Source organism: Ixodes scapularis, unplaced genomic scaffold (genome assembly GCF_016920785.2).
Source record: "Ixodes scapularis isolate PalLabHiFi unplaced genomic scaffold, ASM1692078v2 PGA_scaffold8__174_contigs__length_109621045, whole genome shotgun sequence".
In the NCBI taxonomy this organism is placed as follows: Eukaryota; Metazoa; Arthropoda; class Arachnida; order Ixodida; family Ixodidae; genus Ixodes; species Ixodes scapularis.
The window spans coordinates 107,956,822-107,971,447 of record NW_024609883.1 but is presented as its reverse complement, the minus strand read 5'-3'; the positions used below and the strand labels follow the sequence as shown (position 1 = coordinate 107,971,447).

The 14,626-nt window shown below is 50.8% G+C and overlaps 1 protein-coding gene across 1 annotated transcript in view; it reads left to right on the top strand.

The window, feature by feature from the left end:
• Positions 1-14,626, top strand: part of LOC8034699 — a 252,947-nt gene that overhangs the window by 233,509 nt on the left and 4,812 nt on the right. The window contains exons 2-4 of the mRNA XM_029977378.4: positions 4,811-5,033; positions 9,981-10,126; positions 13,916-14,051. Of these exons, the coding sequence (XP_029833238.3) occupies positions 4,811-5,033; positions 9,981-10,126; positions 13,916-14,051 (505 nt within the window). The remainder of the gene's footprint in view (positions 1-4,810; positions 5,034-9,980; positions 10,127-13,915; positions 14,052-14,626) is intronic.

Below are 14,626 nucleotides of genomic sequence, written 5' to 3'. Positions count from 1 at the left end.
TTTCTCTTTTTCTGTGGCGCCATCTATGTGGAGCACCGCGAACTTTCACTCCGGGTGGGCGAAAGCTGGCGACCGGTTAAACTGACGGAGATGGTTTCTCGTGGATTTTCAATGGAGGACTCTCGTGCTCTCAGTTTATTTTGCGCACTCTCCCATAGAGTTCCATGCAAATTCGATTCCAATTTCTTTCTTCTCGTCGCAGCGCCATCTGTCGCAAATCGGGAGTACCCGCAAGCCACCCGCAAGCAGACGAGTACACAATCGGGTCACGGCGCTGCGGTAGGTTTCTATGGGCCGTTTCCCCACCTGTCTATCTTGCACCCTGGGTGAGACTCAGTCGGCGATAACACGAGTCCCAGAGGAACGTGGCACTCGTGTTAGAGCTCGCCTTCTTTTGGGTGGCACCGTAGCACTACGACTTGGTCCCTTAGGAGACCCCCGGCCAGATGTCATCAGCGTCATGCGGTTTCAGAAAATGGCAAGGACGAGCGTGAACAAACGCAAAAGGAGAGGACATGACGCGTGGGGATTTCATGGCGTACATATGTTTAGCATGAAGAATATAAAAACACAACGTACTCGAGCTTATTTTTTATTCTTTGATTTTCTTCTATTTTCATTTCGTGCATATTACTATGGTCCCCAAAGCCGGGGTCACTCTGCTTAAGCATCATACAAAAAACACTCTGGAAAACACGAGCCGCCGCAATATAGCGCAAGAAGCGCACTTCATTGTAATCTCATAAGACGCTAAACAGCGTTATAAACATGTTATTTCCGTCCTCGTGGCCTTCGGAACGCGCTCGATTATTCAAATATCCGGTTTCCTGAGTCCCGAGCAAACGAGGTAAGTACTGTATCTCTGTTAGCACGCGAAGAATAGAGTTTTAGTAAATCGTTCCGATAGCCCCCACCGCCCCAATAGAGAGTTTTAGTAGATCGTTCCCATGACTCCGATAACGATACCCGATACTCCGCCACCGCCTCCCTTGTGCATGCATAGTATCGTTATCGGGGCTATCGGAGGTATCGGAACGATCTACTAAAACTCTCTAATAACGCAACGATGCATACGCAAAAGCGGTGGCGGAGTATCGGGTATTGTTATCGGAGTCCTCGGCCCGATCTACTAAAACTCTTTAATGACTCAATTTCCCCGATCGCCAATCCTCTTGTCAAGACGCGATTCAAAACCCCGGCGCTCTACGCCGAGGCCCATTCAAACTGCAGTTCAAGTCGTTCCACTTCGTATGCCCGGGTAGTATTCGCAGGACCCTCTAGTCTCTAAAATTGGACGCCGCGCTTAATTGGGAACACGCGATCATGCATGTGTGTTCCATGTCCGCGTCTGTGGTCGTGTATGCACGTATGCGTACCTGCGCCTGTCTGTCGCTATGCACGCCTGTTCGTCAATGCGTGCGTTTGCGTGCGTGTTAACAATCAAGGGCAGTATTGGAGAGTTCTCTTCGTCAAGAAGAATAAAAAAAGTCGCCACGTGGATAATTGGTACGATTCAGAACGTCCAATATGACTCCGGCTTCGAGAACTGCGATGTCGTCCAAAGGAATAATTAGGACGAGTTGCCGAGCGACGCCTGTCTTCCGAGGGGAATTAGTTCGAGATTAAAACGGCTCAGAAGGGAAGGGTTCCGCCTCGCCTGCAAGAAGTGCTGAGAGTGGGACTGTGGTTGAGAGCCTAAGCGTCCGCGATTTATTGATTGTAGAAAGCACCCACAGAGCGTGTCTCGCTCAACTGCGTTAATGCTCTAACAAATTGTACTCCACCTAAAGAATGCTGCGACGTTCTTTTGTAGAGGCACGTGTGCAAGTGGACGGCTTTAGGAAGCGTCTTCCTTCTGCGGCGCTTCCGGCAAATACCACTTTTTTTCGAAGCTACGCTTTCGCGCTTTTGCTCTTGATGCTTAAGTCATCAACTCGAGATGGAGTACTCGCATTTTCGGGCGACTCTGAAGGCGCCCAGGGGTCCGCCCAAAGCGCCTCCTTCGTGCCCAGATTGACAAAAGGATAAGGAGGCAATAGACGCATGTGGGGAGTGCGAGTTCGCCCGCTTCTTTCGCAAGGGTGACGTCAGAACGACCCCGAGCTCCGATTGGTTGATTGGGTAGACCTCGAGGCAGCTAGCATTGATGTCTACTCATTATCCTTCCAATCAGAGCTAATCATAGCTCTGCGTTCTGACGTGACCCGTGCAAAAGAAGCAGATAAACGTGCTCTCCGCATTATCACTGACAACGTAAGAAACTCGGGGCTTAATATGTTCACGCCGCTTGCTTGGTGGTTCGTTCCCGACAGCTCACATTCACTAATGCCGCTATCTTTTTGGCTGGGGAGCTGTAATATGATGCTCGATGCTTGCCACACCACGGGTTTATGTACAGTATCCCTTTGGGATCAGGTCGGACATATGGGTCATGCTTCTTTGTGTGTGTGTGTGACACTTGGCTCGGAGGTTTGAGATGTGACGTCGCGCAGCGTTGCTTGACGTCACATCTTTGACGATAAACTAAATAGAACGGGTCCATTAGCGTCGCGTGACGTCACATGTTACGCAGCGTTTGGTTATCGTCAACGTTGCGTGACGTTACATCTGTGACGATTATCAAAATAGATGTGCGCAACGAAGCTTTGCCCATATCTATTTTGTTTACCTAATATCTGTAATTTCAGCAAAAACTAAGCGTTTCCTTCTATAATAAGTTGGAGCATGTCCTTTTTTTTTCATGAAAAAATGTGCATGCCTAGCCCAATTATACTCCGCTCACGCCCAAAGGAATCATGAAATGATTTTTCCACTTGCTCCTCCTTACCTTTCCTCCTCAATCTAAAAGCGAAACGGAAAATCAGGGGGTCGTGACGTGGATGGGCACCGGATGCAATGACTCCAAGCTTCCATTCGTGCTTTCTAAGCAGACCATGGAACTTGTCCCTCGCAAGTGATGATAAGTGCCATCACGGCACTCATTGGCCACGAACGCGAATCCGAATATTCGTCGACGGATTGATTGTTGACGAGCACATATGTGCGTGTGACGAATGGCTCGTGTCCAACGCGGCTCCCTCGCTCGGTTGAAAAAACTTCCGTTTCCGATAGAAAGGCATACTTTACGTCACGGCCTCGTGATTTCACGTGTTGGTAGCAGAGTCCGGTCGGAGGAGATAAGCAGACTTGAGCTTTCACCTTTCTTTCTGTGCATAACTGGAGGAAATAAAACGAAAATGGATTCCTGCTCCGGGTTCTATGAATGGTGATGATTAATTGGGTCTTTATTTGAAAAAATAAAGTTCGAAAGTGATTTAATAGTCACTTTAAGCTTGGACCGCAGCTAAAGCTGCAAGCACGATCTAGTCCGCGCTCCTGGCTTTGAGACAAGCATCTCTAGCGCTAGCGCTCGTTCTGCAGAAGAACACTTCAAAGTCGCGATCTCGTGCTTGCGGCATTAACTGCAGTCTCAGCTACAAGGTGAACGGAGAATAGAGCGACAAACGGATGCAACCGACATCGACGAATCGCAAGCACGTGCAGCCTGCATACGAGCATAGCCTCCTCTATACTGATAAAGCGTGGCAGATCGCCACGAGAAGCGGCCGCCGAAATTGAAAAGGTAGAGTGGCAGACAACGGATGACAGGAGGGGCATGTAACGGGCGCCCCGCTGCGGCGAGAAGCCGAAACACACTTCTTCCGAGCGATGGAATGTCCGCTCGTGCTACTCGCGTTCCTCAAACTACCGCTTCTTTTCTCGTCGGGTTTGAAAACCATGTTTCGGGTCCTCGCCGCTGCAGAAGCAGTGCGCTGAATACCACAAATGCTCTATGCTACCAGATCCTCGCGCTCCAAATCTGCGACCGGGCACTCTTTGGCCCCGTCGTCGAACTGCCAGGCTTTGTGAGTCTAGAGGAGGCTATGACACGAGGATACTTTTGACGTGCCTGCAATCATTCGTGATAACAGCACGAACACTGAGAGACTGCAAGCCTGCCAAAGCAACTTTCATGTACTATCGGGGAAAAATGAAATGCGAACAGAGGAGCGCGTGGCTCGCGGTACAGGCTGCGCCGCCTGGAAGTGAACCTGGGGGCGAGGGTGCGTGGCCTACTTAGATGTGTTCACGCCCCTCGATTGGCGCTCCCCCAGCTTCGGCAGTGCGCCTCGCAGTGCGCTGGAAGCTGTCACCACTATCTTTGCCTGCTCGGTGAGTGCGGCGAGCTTCTTTGCACCGCACGCGCTGAGCCAGCAAAGATAGCGGTGATAGCTCGCACTAAGAGGCGCACTGCTGAAGCTCGAAGAGCGCAGAGAGAGGGGCGTGAACACGTCGGAGTAGGCCACGCACCCTCGCTCCTAGGCTCACTTCCAGGCGGCGCAGCCTGTACCGCGAGCCACGCGCTCCTCTGTTCGCATTTCATTTTTCCCCGATAGTACACGCTGCAAGTGTTTCAGGCTTGTCGGTGTCGGTTGGTTATGTTTGTCGCCCTCCACTCCTTTCAGCCCTAATCTGAGACTGCAGGCGATGCCACAAGCACGAGAGCTCGAGATCGCTGCTTTGAATCGTTCTTCCGGAGAATAAGCGCTCGCGCTAGAAATGCACGTCTCAAAGCTAGGAGGTAACTTTGGTTGTAGTTTCAGCTTAAGGGTGAACGGAGTATAGTGGGACTTAAGCATTAGTCAAAGCGCCCCCCGCCCTTTCTTAATCTGCTCCGATTGTGATACAAAGTAGTGGTGTACAAAACCTTGACGCAATCAACTACTGCGTGGATTCGGGTTTGAAGCATTGCTTGTCCCTGTGCTTGCAGGCGTCCTGTGGTGCAGCCAGTCCTGGAACCAAGGATCGAGCGCCTGGGCCGCCTCGACCGCCCTGGGGCAGCACTCGTCCAACGGCTCCAGTCCCGTCCGCAGCAATGGCGGCTCGTGCCACAACGAAGAGGTGTCCGAGTGCGTGAGCAAGCTCGACCTGCTCTCGCAGAACAAGAGCCTGGCTTTCGCCACAACAGAGCCCGAACTCACGCGCATCTGCGAGTAAGTCGCGCTTTTCATTTTTGTTCCTGCGTGAGTCATTCGGTCTCATTGCCCGTTTCACTTGAAGGGCGCGTTGACACTTACGATTCGTAGCAGTCGCGCGACCGACTAGCGACATGCGACCAGCAACCTCCGACCTTCACAGTGCAGCGATCGGCGAGTCCCTACCGGTGACTCGCTTCTCGGGAGCTCTCGGGAGCCGCCGTCGATTTTGTCTTTCCCGCCACAGCTCGGGTTCGTGTTTTGCTGCTTTCCCATTTTCGCTATCGCACAGCTACACGTGCGTCGTTTTCGCCGTAGGAGAAAGACTCGTGATATGGGCCTCGGTCCTTCCGAACCGTGCAATGACAGCGCAATGGCTACGTCGGCGTGCAAACAAGCTTCCGCGGTACAGTACGTGCCCGTCAAACCAAAAGCCGCCGACTTGCTGCCAGGCGGAGCTTTTCTTCAAGCGCTTGCTCAAATAGAAACGCTGTTTTTTTGTTTTTTTTTTTACAGAGGAGTTGTTAACGGCTAGGTTCCCCAGGATCGTGTCCGGTATGTCGACACAGACCTACCTGGACGGCTACCGCCATCTATAAGCGACGGCGGCAAGCACACAACCAGTATGGTTTCCGCCGTCGCTCGTAGATGGCGGCAACCTTTCCAGCTATCATAGAAGAATCGAAAGTTGGGCGCGTTGGTGGGAATTCATCGTAGGAAACGGCGCGAAAAACAGACGAAGCCGAAGAAGAAGCACGCAGTATATCGAGTACAGCTCGGCTGATCTTCCTTCTTTACGAAAAAGGAAAAGCTGAACGATTTTTTGTTGTTGTTGTTGTTGTTTATAGACCTTCGTTACTGCGTATCCATGCTCGCTTCCGAGAACCAAGGCGTTGACAGACATGTTGGCTCTATCTCTCGCAAATGGCGGAAGTAGACAAACCTGAGGCGCACCACACGTCACTTCCGAGGCGCCGCTGATGGGTTCACTCGCGGGGCGACTCGGCGATCAGTCTAAGAATTCGAGCTGGAAGCGAGTGCCCAAACCGCGGTCACCATTCCGTCTGCAACGGTCGCTTTTGCTACAAAGATCTGTCGCGCGACCGTTCCGACTCGCAAGTGGGAACGCACCTTGAGTCCCACCGAACCCGACGCCACGCTCCGACAGAGCCAATCAAGCAACGCCAAAAGTGCATTGTCACGGCGCTCACGGAGTATGCCAACATTTTCTAGGTAACGAGTCAGCAGTGCTTGGTTTTCTGCGCCACCTACTGGAGGTCGGAGCGAGATATCGGGCCGAGTCAAATGGACCTTTTCCACATACCGACGGCACCAGGCGGTGGCTGCACGAACTAACAATCGAGGAAGTGACCTACCTGCGCTACCAATCAATAACGGGAGCTACGCCACCAGTTTCTTCGCTCTCTGAGCAGCGGCGCGTGCCCAACGCGACTTGAAAGAGGGGCATCCGTGGCGTCCACCCGAACGTCGTGTTTCTTTTTCCGTCGATGTTCTTTTTTTGTGTGACACAATTATATAGATGCTGCAGTTACGTATTCTACTCACTGATATACAGCCTCCTTCCAAATTTCCTCGATTTTTCGTTCCGACTTCCGCCGCTTGGCATCGGGCGCTTGCGCGTGCGCAGAACGCTTCGTCCATTCGGCTGGCACTTGTGTCCCGTCAGTGAGAACCCGAGCTCCAGCCGAACGCTGACACAGCACTCGTGTGCAGTCCGCGCCTGGCGCCTCGTAGAGTACTTCCGAAATGCTGCACTCCGGTCTTACCTTCGATGTTTTCTAAGTGGTGGTGTTTCTCGATGACGAGACGTTCAACGTTAAAACCGCTAAAACTCACCGCGTGAGTCTACATTCTGCTAAGATATGAACACATAATTTGTTAAAAGGCTGGTTCTGAACTTTTGGGTTCGTCCTCGCTACCAAAAAACACTAACTACTAATGTACAAGGAAAACATTTCATCTAAATATAAGGGCAAATAAGGATACGTCCGCTTCATTTGTCTTAATTTGTTGGCTCATGCACGTGAAAATACAGATCGTTAAATTTTATTTTAATTTTTAACAGATTCTTTTGTAATTTTAGAAGCTATGCGAATGCAGTCTGGGCACGTGAGTTAAAAGGACACTAAAAGGAACAAAATTTTTTTTAAGGACATAGACGTAACACGTACCTTTATAGTAATTGTTCGCCGAAAAACAATCGTGCAATATTTACGCCGTTAGACGTAATTTATGTGGAGCTCGCGGCCGTTAGACGTAATTTAGCTGCACTCTAAAAAAAGCCCGTGTGTCTGCTTTCCCGCACAACACTTGGAGAGTCAATCACCGCAACTTTCGCAGGCAGCTCAGCGAATTACAATGCCCAAACATATGCTTAGACCAAAAAAGGCAGTCTGAGTTGTGAGATTAGCAATACAAGCGTGACGTTTTGCATTGCTTAATGTCACAATTCTCAGACCGCGTTTCTCGGTTTAAACGTATGTTTCGGCATCGTCATTCGCTGAGCTGCCTCCGTAAGTTGCGCTGATTGGCTCTCCGAGTGTTATGCGGGAAAGTAGACGCACAGACTTTTTTTAGAGTGACGGAGCTCACAGTCTGTGGCGCCAAGTTTTGAGATTAGTGGCCCCGCCCATTACTACTTGCTTGGCTGCTCGGCGGAACACGCACTCTAAAAAAAAGCCCGTGCGTCTGCTTTCCCGCACAACACTCGGAGAGCCAATCACCGGAACTTACGGAGGCAGCTCAGCGAATTACAATGCCCAAACATATGTTTAGACCAAAAAAGGCAGTCTGAGTTGTGAGATTAAGCAATACAAGCGTGACGTTTTGCATTGCTTAATGTCACAATTCTCAGACCGCGTTTCTCGGTTTAAACGTATGTTTCGGCATCGTCATTCGCTGAGCTGCCTCCGTAAGTTGCGCTGATTGGCTCTCCGAGTGTTATGCGGGAAAGTAGACGCACAGACTTTTTTTTTAGAGTGACGGAGCTCACAGTCTGTGGCGCCAAGTTTTGAGGTTAGTGGGCCCGCCCATTACTACTTGTTTGGCTGCTCGGCGGAACACGCACTCTAAAAAAAAGCCCGTGCGTCTGCTTTCCCGCACAACACTTGGAGAGCCAATCACCGGAACTTACGGAGGCAGCTCAGCGAATGACGATGCCGAAACATATGTTTAGACCAAAAAACGCAGTCTGAGTTGTGAGATTAAGCAATACAAGCGTGACGTTTTGCATTGCTTAATGTCACAATTCTTAGACTGCGTTATTTGGTCTAAACATAGGTTTCGGCACTGTCATTCGCTGAGCTGTCTCCGTAAGTTGTGGTGATTGGCTCTACGAGTGTTGTGCGGGAAAGTAGACGCACGAACTTTTTTTAGAGTGCAAGCGTAGTGTCTCCCTTTTGCGACATCCCGTGCGTCTAGTCTGAAAGTTTAACACTGCCCGCTAGTCATCTGAGAAGACGCGCGGAAGTCTTTTCCGGCAAGGGTCTGTCAGCGTCTGTCGATGTGTGGCAAAAAACGACCGAGAGATCAAGAAAAATTAACAAAAAAATATGCGGTCCATCCAGCTTTTATTTTCTATTTTTCCGAGGTACCCGCGAGCAAGGTGGGTGAGCGTCATGAAGCACAATAAATCGATCTCATCAGCCAGTTTGACTACGCCACCGCTGCCGCAATGCATCGAGAGAAGTTTCTGCGCGTTCGACCACCTCGAACTCTGCGCTTATAGAGCACGAGACGGCACGAGCCTTCTCGTGCATTCCCGCTTGCCCCCTCTGAACTAAAATTATGGCTGCCTCGCGAATGCAGCAAAACCTTGGTGAGATCGGTCTATTAAAACCCAACCTTAACATATTTGATTTGGCAGGCCAGGGGCCCTAATCAGAACACTTGGCGAAAAAGTCGGCGAGGAATCTGGCGGCCGTGATTGGCCGGCGCTGCGCTTGACCACGGCGCCGTCCATTCACGGCGGTCAAATTCCTCGCTGACTTTTTCGCCAAGTGTTCAGATTACGGCCTCAGGTGCACTGCACAACTTGAAAACTGCTTTCCTTTGGAAGCGAAATGATGGGAGCAAACATAGACAAACTTGATGCGAGCCGAACGGCCGACTGCCTCCAGCCAAGTGGCTCGCAAACTCTTACCTGAGTTCATTCACGACGGTTGCACAATTCATAGAGCAGTGGAGCTGCTTTTATGGAAACCAAAATCTTTATTCGGCATCAACATGCGCAAACGAACAAATCAAGTCAGATCAAGCGACAGTTGACGTGGGAGGCTAGACTTAGGCCAGTCCCGCTACGAAAACAGGGAGTCCATATCACGTGATTGAATGACGTTTTACTGAACAGCGGTCATTTGAGCAAATGCGAATGCGAATGACGTGTATAATTAAGGCGCGTGGCAACCAACCCCCCCCCCCCCCCTTCCCCTCCTCCCCCCCTCCCTCCGTTCGCGCCGCTTCGCGGCAACCAGTCTGCGGCGCTCATTACAAAAAATAAGCCACCCGACCCAATCGCGCATGCTGCTTCGCAGCGGCCGAATTCGCTAAAGTGTCTTTCGATTAGAAGCTCGGGGGCGGGACTTAGTTTGCTAAAACGTCGTTCAACCAACTGAGTGCCACTCGAAAACGAGCACCCGCACAGCGCTTCCGAAGGCGCGTACTTGCGACAGTTTGTTGCAAATTACGTCGGTTGAGGAGATCTTCCCCTAAAGATCAGTGTGAACGCAAAACTACTTGCACTCATAGGAATAGACGAGCTCGACGAGCTGCCCTTGTTGAGCACTCCGCAGTCGACGGCACTCATGTTCGCCGCCAGTCATGTTGGGTAGATTGCCTCAACGCCAATTTACAGCTTGACACTAGGGCCCGTGTACAAGCACAGACTGAATTCGCACCCCCAACTAGCTTCTTTTACATGAGCTTTTACGTGGTTTCTGTTCGCAGCCACCTGACGGGTGCCATGGAATGCGTGAACGGCTTCACGCAACGTTGCTTCAACGACAAGCAGCGCGACATCTACAAGAGGCTGACAAGCGGAGCAGCACAGCTCATTGAAGACTTCTGCCGCCAGGGCTCGCAGTTCAGGGAGAGTACGTACGCAGAAAACGCCTTTTCACAAACCCGCATTTCTGCTTGGGGCGCTTCACTAGCTTGCCATCGTTGCTTGCTTGTGAACTCTCAGAAGAAGAAACAGGCGTTTGCGACATTGCCATATATAAAGGCCCACGCGTCCCCTAAAGAAAAAGCCATTTCTATGAGAAATTTCTTGCCTCCATTAAACACATATGGCTCATACAAGATATACGAGAATATATAAGCAGTATATAAGAACTATATAAGACATATAAGAAAAATATAAGAAGCTTGTGAGAAGTTTCTCTAAAGTTTCTTATATGGTTCGTATATGTTCTTATATATCTTGTATGATTCATATATGTTTATTAGACAGAAAAATTGATCATACAAATTAGATTTTTTTAATAGGGTTTTAATAGCTGCGTGCGAAGAAGTGAATAATAAACAAAAAGCTTAAACAGTAGATTATAAAGCATCTATAGAAAAAAAGAATCAGCCTTTCCACTCTGGTGAAGAAGGAAGACCAGCGAAGCTGTACTATGGTGGGAATGAAGTAATGGCCGGCCGCAAGTTGGCAAGCCAGAGTGGAAAGGTTCGAAAATTAGCCGCGATCTATGAGCGACGGCGGCTACCATACAAGCGGGAAGCCGGTTGCCTGCTTATAGATGGCGGTAGCTGTCCAGTCTTCTGTGCCATCAGGTCATTTGAGGACGGACACGATACTGGGGAAACTAGCCCTTAACCACTCCGCTGTAAGATTCCCCCCTCAGCAAGCATTCCTTGCGTGCGCTTGAATTCAAACAATCCCGGTTTCACTGCGCCCCAACATATAAAAAAAAAAAAAACAATGCGCGCTTATTCCTATGACTAAATATTATATAGGGAGTATTTTTCGAATACCGGGCCTAAAGCACGCACTCGCTTCATTCCGTCGTGCTTCTGTTACGTGTAAGCGCCCGAAAGCTCACCAGAGGCCGAAACGTTATCGCTTAACCTTCCAGATGAGAGGCTACAACTAAAGTCACTGGATCCTGGTATAGTTGCGCCATTGCCTTCCTACGTCTGCTAGCCGAACACAAACGGATACTAAGATACAGACGACCAAAACCTCGCAAGGCGATTGGCTAATCGGTTTCCGTTGCCATGAGAATCGCCACTTCGGCCCCTTCAAATCTTCGAAGCTTCGAGAGGGTCGTTCTAATTCAGTCTCACCCAGATCACCATGGAGCATCGTCGTACTGAGGGCGCTCCTCGCCAATATAAGCATCTCTGGCACTGAGCGTGCAATCAACCTATCTATCGTGCCAATTTCAGGGATCACTTGGAATTATAGTGTTTTTCTTGCGTATTTGAAAACAGAAAAATTATTTTTTAATGCTTCGAAGCACCGACACCGGGTTGGGCGGAAGGGGGGGGGGGGGGGGGGGGGGGGTGGTAAGAAGCTGTACACATGTTTCGCTGGTGTGTGGGTAGCAAAATCTCGGTATACAAGAAACGTGTCTATAAAGCTATCTGTCACCGACGAATTTAGATCGGCTTCCCAAGAATGCAAAAGTCAAGGAGCCTTCATTTCAAAAGCCAAAATGGCGACCCCACGAGGAGCTTGGCGCTACTTTCCTACGATCCAGTTACTTTAGCTCCGCCGAGATCGTCGTTCGAAAACAGTTCTTATCTGCCGCCTGCACGCGAACAGGTAACGAGCGGATAGCGATCCTACTGCCATCTCTGGCACTGATCTAACGGCTCAACGGACAAGAGTCGCTTTCGAACGACGCTCTTTTTGCGCGGACGTTTCCGTAAACTTTATGTGCACCATAAAATATCTCTTGCCCCGCAGGCAACGTGCGTCCAACGTTCCACCGGCTACCTCGCTTCCGTCCATACGGGCAGGGGTGATAGTGTAGCGAGAGCGGACGCGCCACGAAAAGTCGTCACGCGTTCAGGGCAGCTCGTCAACTGACTTTGACCTAGTAACGTTGTTGTCGATAGTATGGCACTCGCGCTGAAGGCCAGGAAACTCACAAACCGCCCAATCGCTTTGATCCTAAGAGTGGATATGTTGAATTCATGCAGAAACGAGTAGCTTGTGTCTGCGACGCCGTACGTTTGTTGTAAAGCGTGTCCAAACCGGTGCAATGGAAGCCTGTGGGATATGCCAGCTGAACGAAGGAAGAAATATACACGATATCCCACAAGCATGAATAACCACCCTGCTCAGCTTCAGGCAATCGCAATGCAAGCGCAGGTGACGTAAAGTTGCACCCGTCGGTCGCTTTGCCGAGTACTCTCAGTCGGGCTTCACCTTGTTTACCACTTGGGATGATTCGGAGATCTACTAAAGATGCCGTAATGAGTAGGCCTGACCTTTTATAAACGTCACTGACAAAACGAAAATATCCAGAAGAAAGTTCAGTTTTCCCGCCTCTAGCGCGAGGTTCCTACCTTCGGCAACGTTTCGTCGTCTCGTGCTTTAAGCGCGATCCAAACCAACGCTTCTTTTTGCGCCTGTGGGTCGTGCGGCTGCGGATGTGACGCATTTCGTGGCGTTTTTGGTGTTTCCGGGCGCGCTTTCTGAGTCAGAACCGTGCGCTTTGGTTTGGACGGGCGAAACTTCGGGCGAGCGCGCACGCGCGCACGCAGGCACGAGCGCACAAGCAAGGTGCAACTGCGACAGACTGGCCGGCCAGACGGCGAGAGAAAGAGAGAGAGAGAGAGATCGCGTTGTCATGTTGGAAGAGAATAAAAGGGGGGGAGGAGAGGGCAGCCAGACGGCGAGAAACGCGGAGCCGGAACTAGCTTGCCCTCCACCGATTGGCCGGGACACAGGCGCGCCCTGCTACGTCACCGCGCGTTTTTGTGCGCGTCCAGAGAGAAGTTGAAATCATCCAACTTCTTCGTGCGCGCCCGGAAGGAGCGAAGAAGCGGCGCGACGTCACGAAAATGCGTCACATCCGCAGCCGCACGACCTACAGGCGCAAAAAGAAGCGTTGGTTTGGATCGCGCTTTAGCCTCCTATAGGAGGTATTCACTGGACAACATATTTGAGGGTGATGTTTAGAGCGCATGCTCAGAACGAGCTCCCCTTAATAGCCTGCTAATACCGGCAACTTTGATGGTGCTAAATGCACGCTCCAAAAGGCCGTCAGCGAGCGCTCAGCAGCAGCGCACACGGATATGGCCGCCAGTGAATACTCCCTATAGGGTGTATTCATTGGCGGCCATAGCTGTCTGCGCGATTGCTGAGCGCGTGCTGATGGCGAACCTCCACAGTTATTTTGAAACGTGCACTCCACACCGTCAAGGTTGCCGGTCTTAGCAGCCTATTAATGTGAGCTCATTCTGAGCATGCGCTCTAAACAGCACCAACAAATATGGCGCCCAGTGAATAGACCCTATATAGTGACAAAGCCTGGCAGATCGCCACGAGAAGCGGCCGTCGAAATGGAAAAGGTGGAGCGGCAGATTACGAATGAGTGGAGAGCCACGTGATTGACGCCCCGCTGCGGTGAGACTCCGAAACACACTTCCCCCGAGTGAACAAATGTGTTTCGGGTCCTCGACGCTGCAAAAGCTGTGTGCTGACGTCCAGGTTCCCAGAAATGGCTCTTTCATGCTCGGTGCTACCAGATCTTCGTGCTCCAAATCTGCGACCGGGCGCTCTGTGCCTCCGTCGTCGAACTGCCAGGCTTTCACGTGCTGGAGGTCAAGCATTCCAGAAGCGCTCCATCGTTCTCACCTTGTAATTGACCATAAGCGGTATTGTATCCCAACCCCCTTTAGAGCTGTGTCGGTTTCCATTGCAGCGTACCTGAAGCACTCCAAATGCTACAAACAGCTCCAGGACGACTACAACAAGTGCGCCTCCGTGTACATGCAACAGAGGGCAGAACTTCAGGGACAAGTGCTCAGCGCCCAGGATAAGATAAGGCATTCCTGCTGGTGAGCTGCATTTCATCCGGAGAGTGAACAGAAACAGTCGGCTGCAGCTAATGGCACAGGCACGAGAGCACGAGGTCGCGGCTTTGAAACGTTTTTCCGCAGAACAAGCGCTCGCGCTAGAAAGGCCCGTCTCAAAGCCAGGAGCGGGAACTAGCTGCCGCTTGTAACTTTGACTGCAGCCTCAACTTAAAGGGGTCAGAAAATGATTTTTTACTTTCTCTAAACGCTACTTATAATTACTCCCTAACGCTTATAGCTGAATGAACTTGCCTTAGCGTTCCTTTCTACGCAATGGCAATCGCCAAAACAATTCGAGAATTATAAGCATCGTTCATCCCCGCAACTCGGAGCCAGAACAAGCGGTCACGTGGCCTGGTCCTTATCCTATGCCGCCGACGTTAACCATAGCTGGGGTTGGCTAAATAGAAAACGCGTGCTGAGCTCCAAGCACTGTTCGTTGAGTTCGGCTGTTCTCATCACGGCAGTGCTTGGACACGAGCCACTTCCCAAGTGTCCGCCGTGGCAGTAACGACTTGTCGGTGGTTTTTTGTGTTTTCTCGCGTTTAGTTAAATCT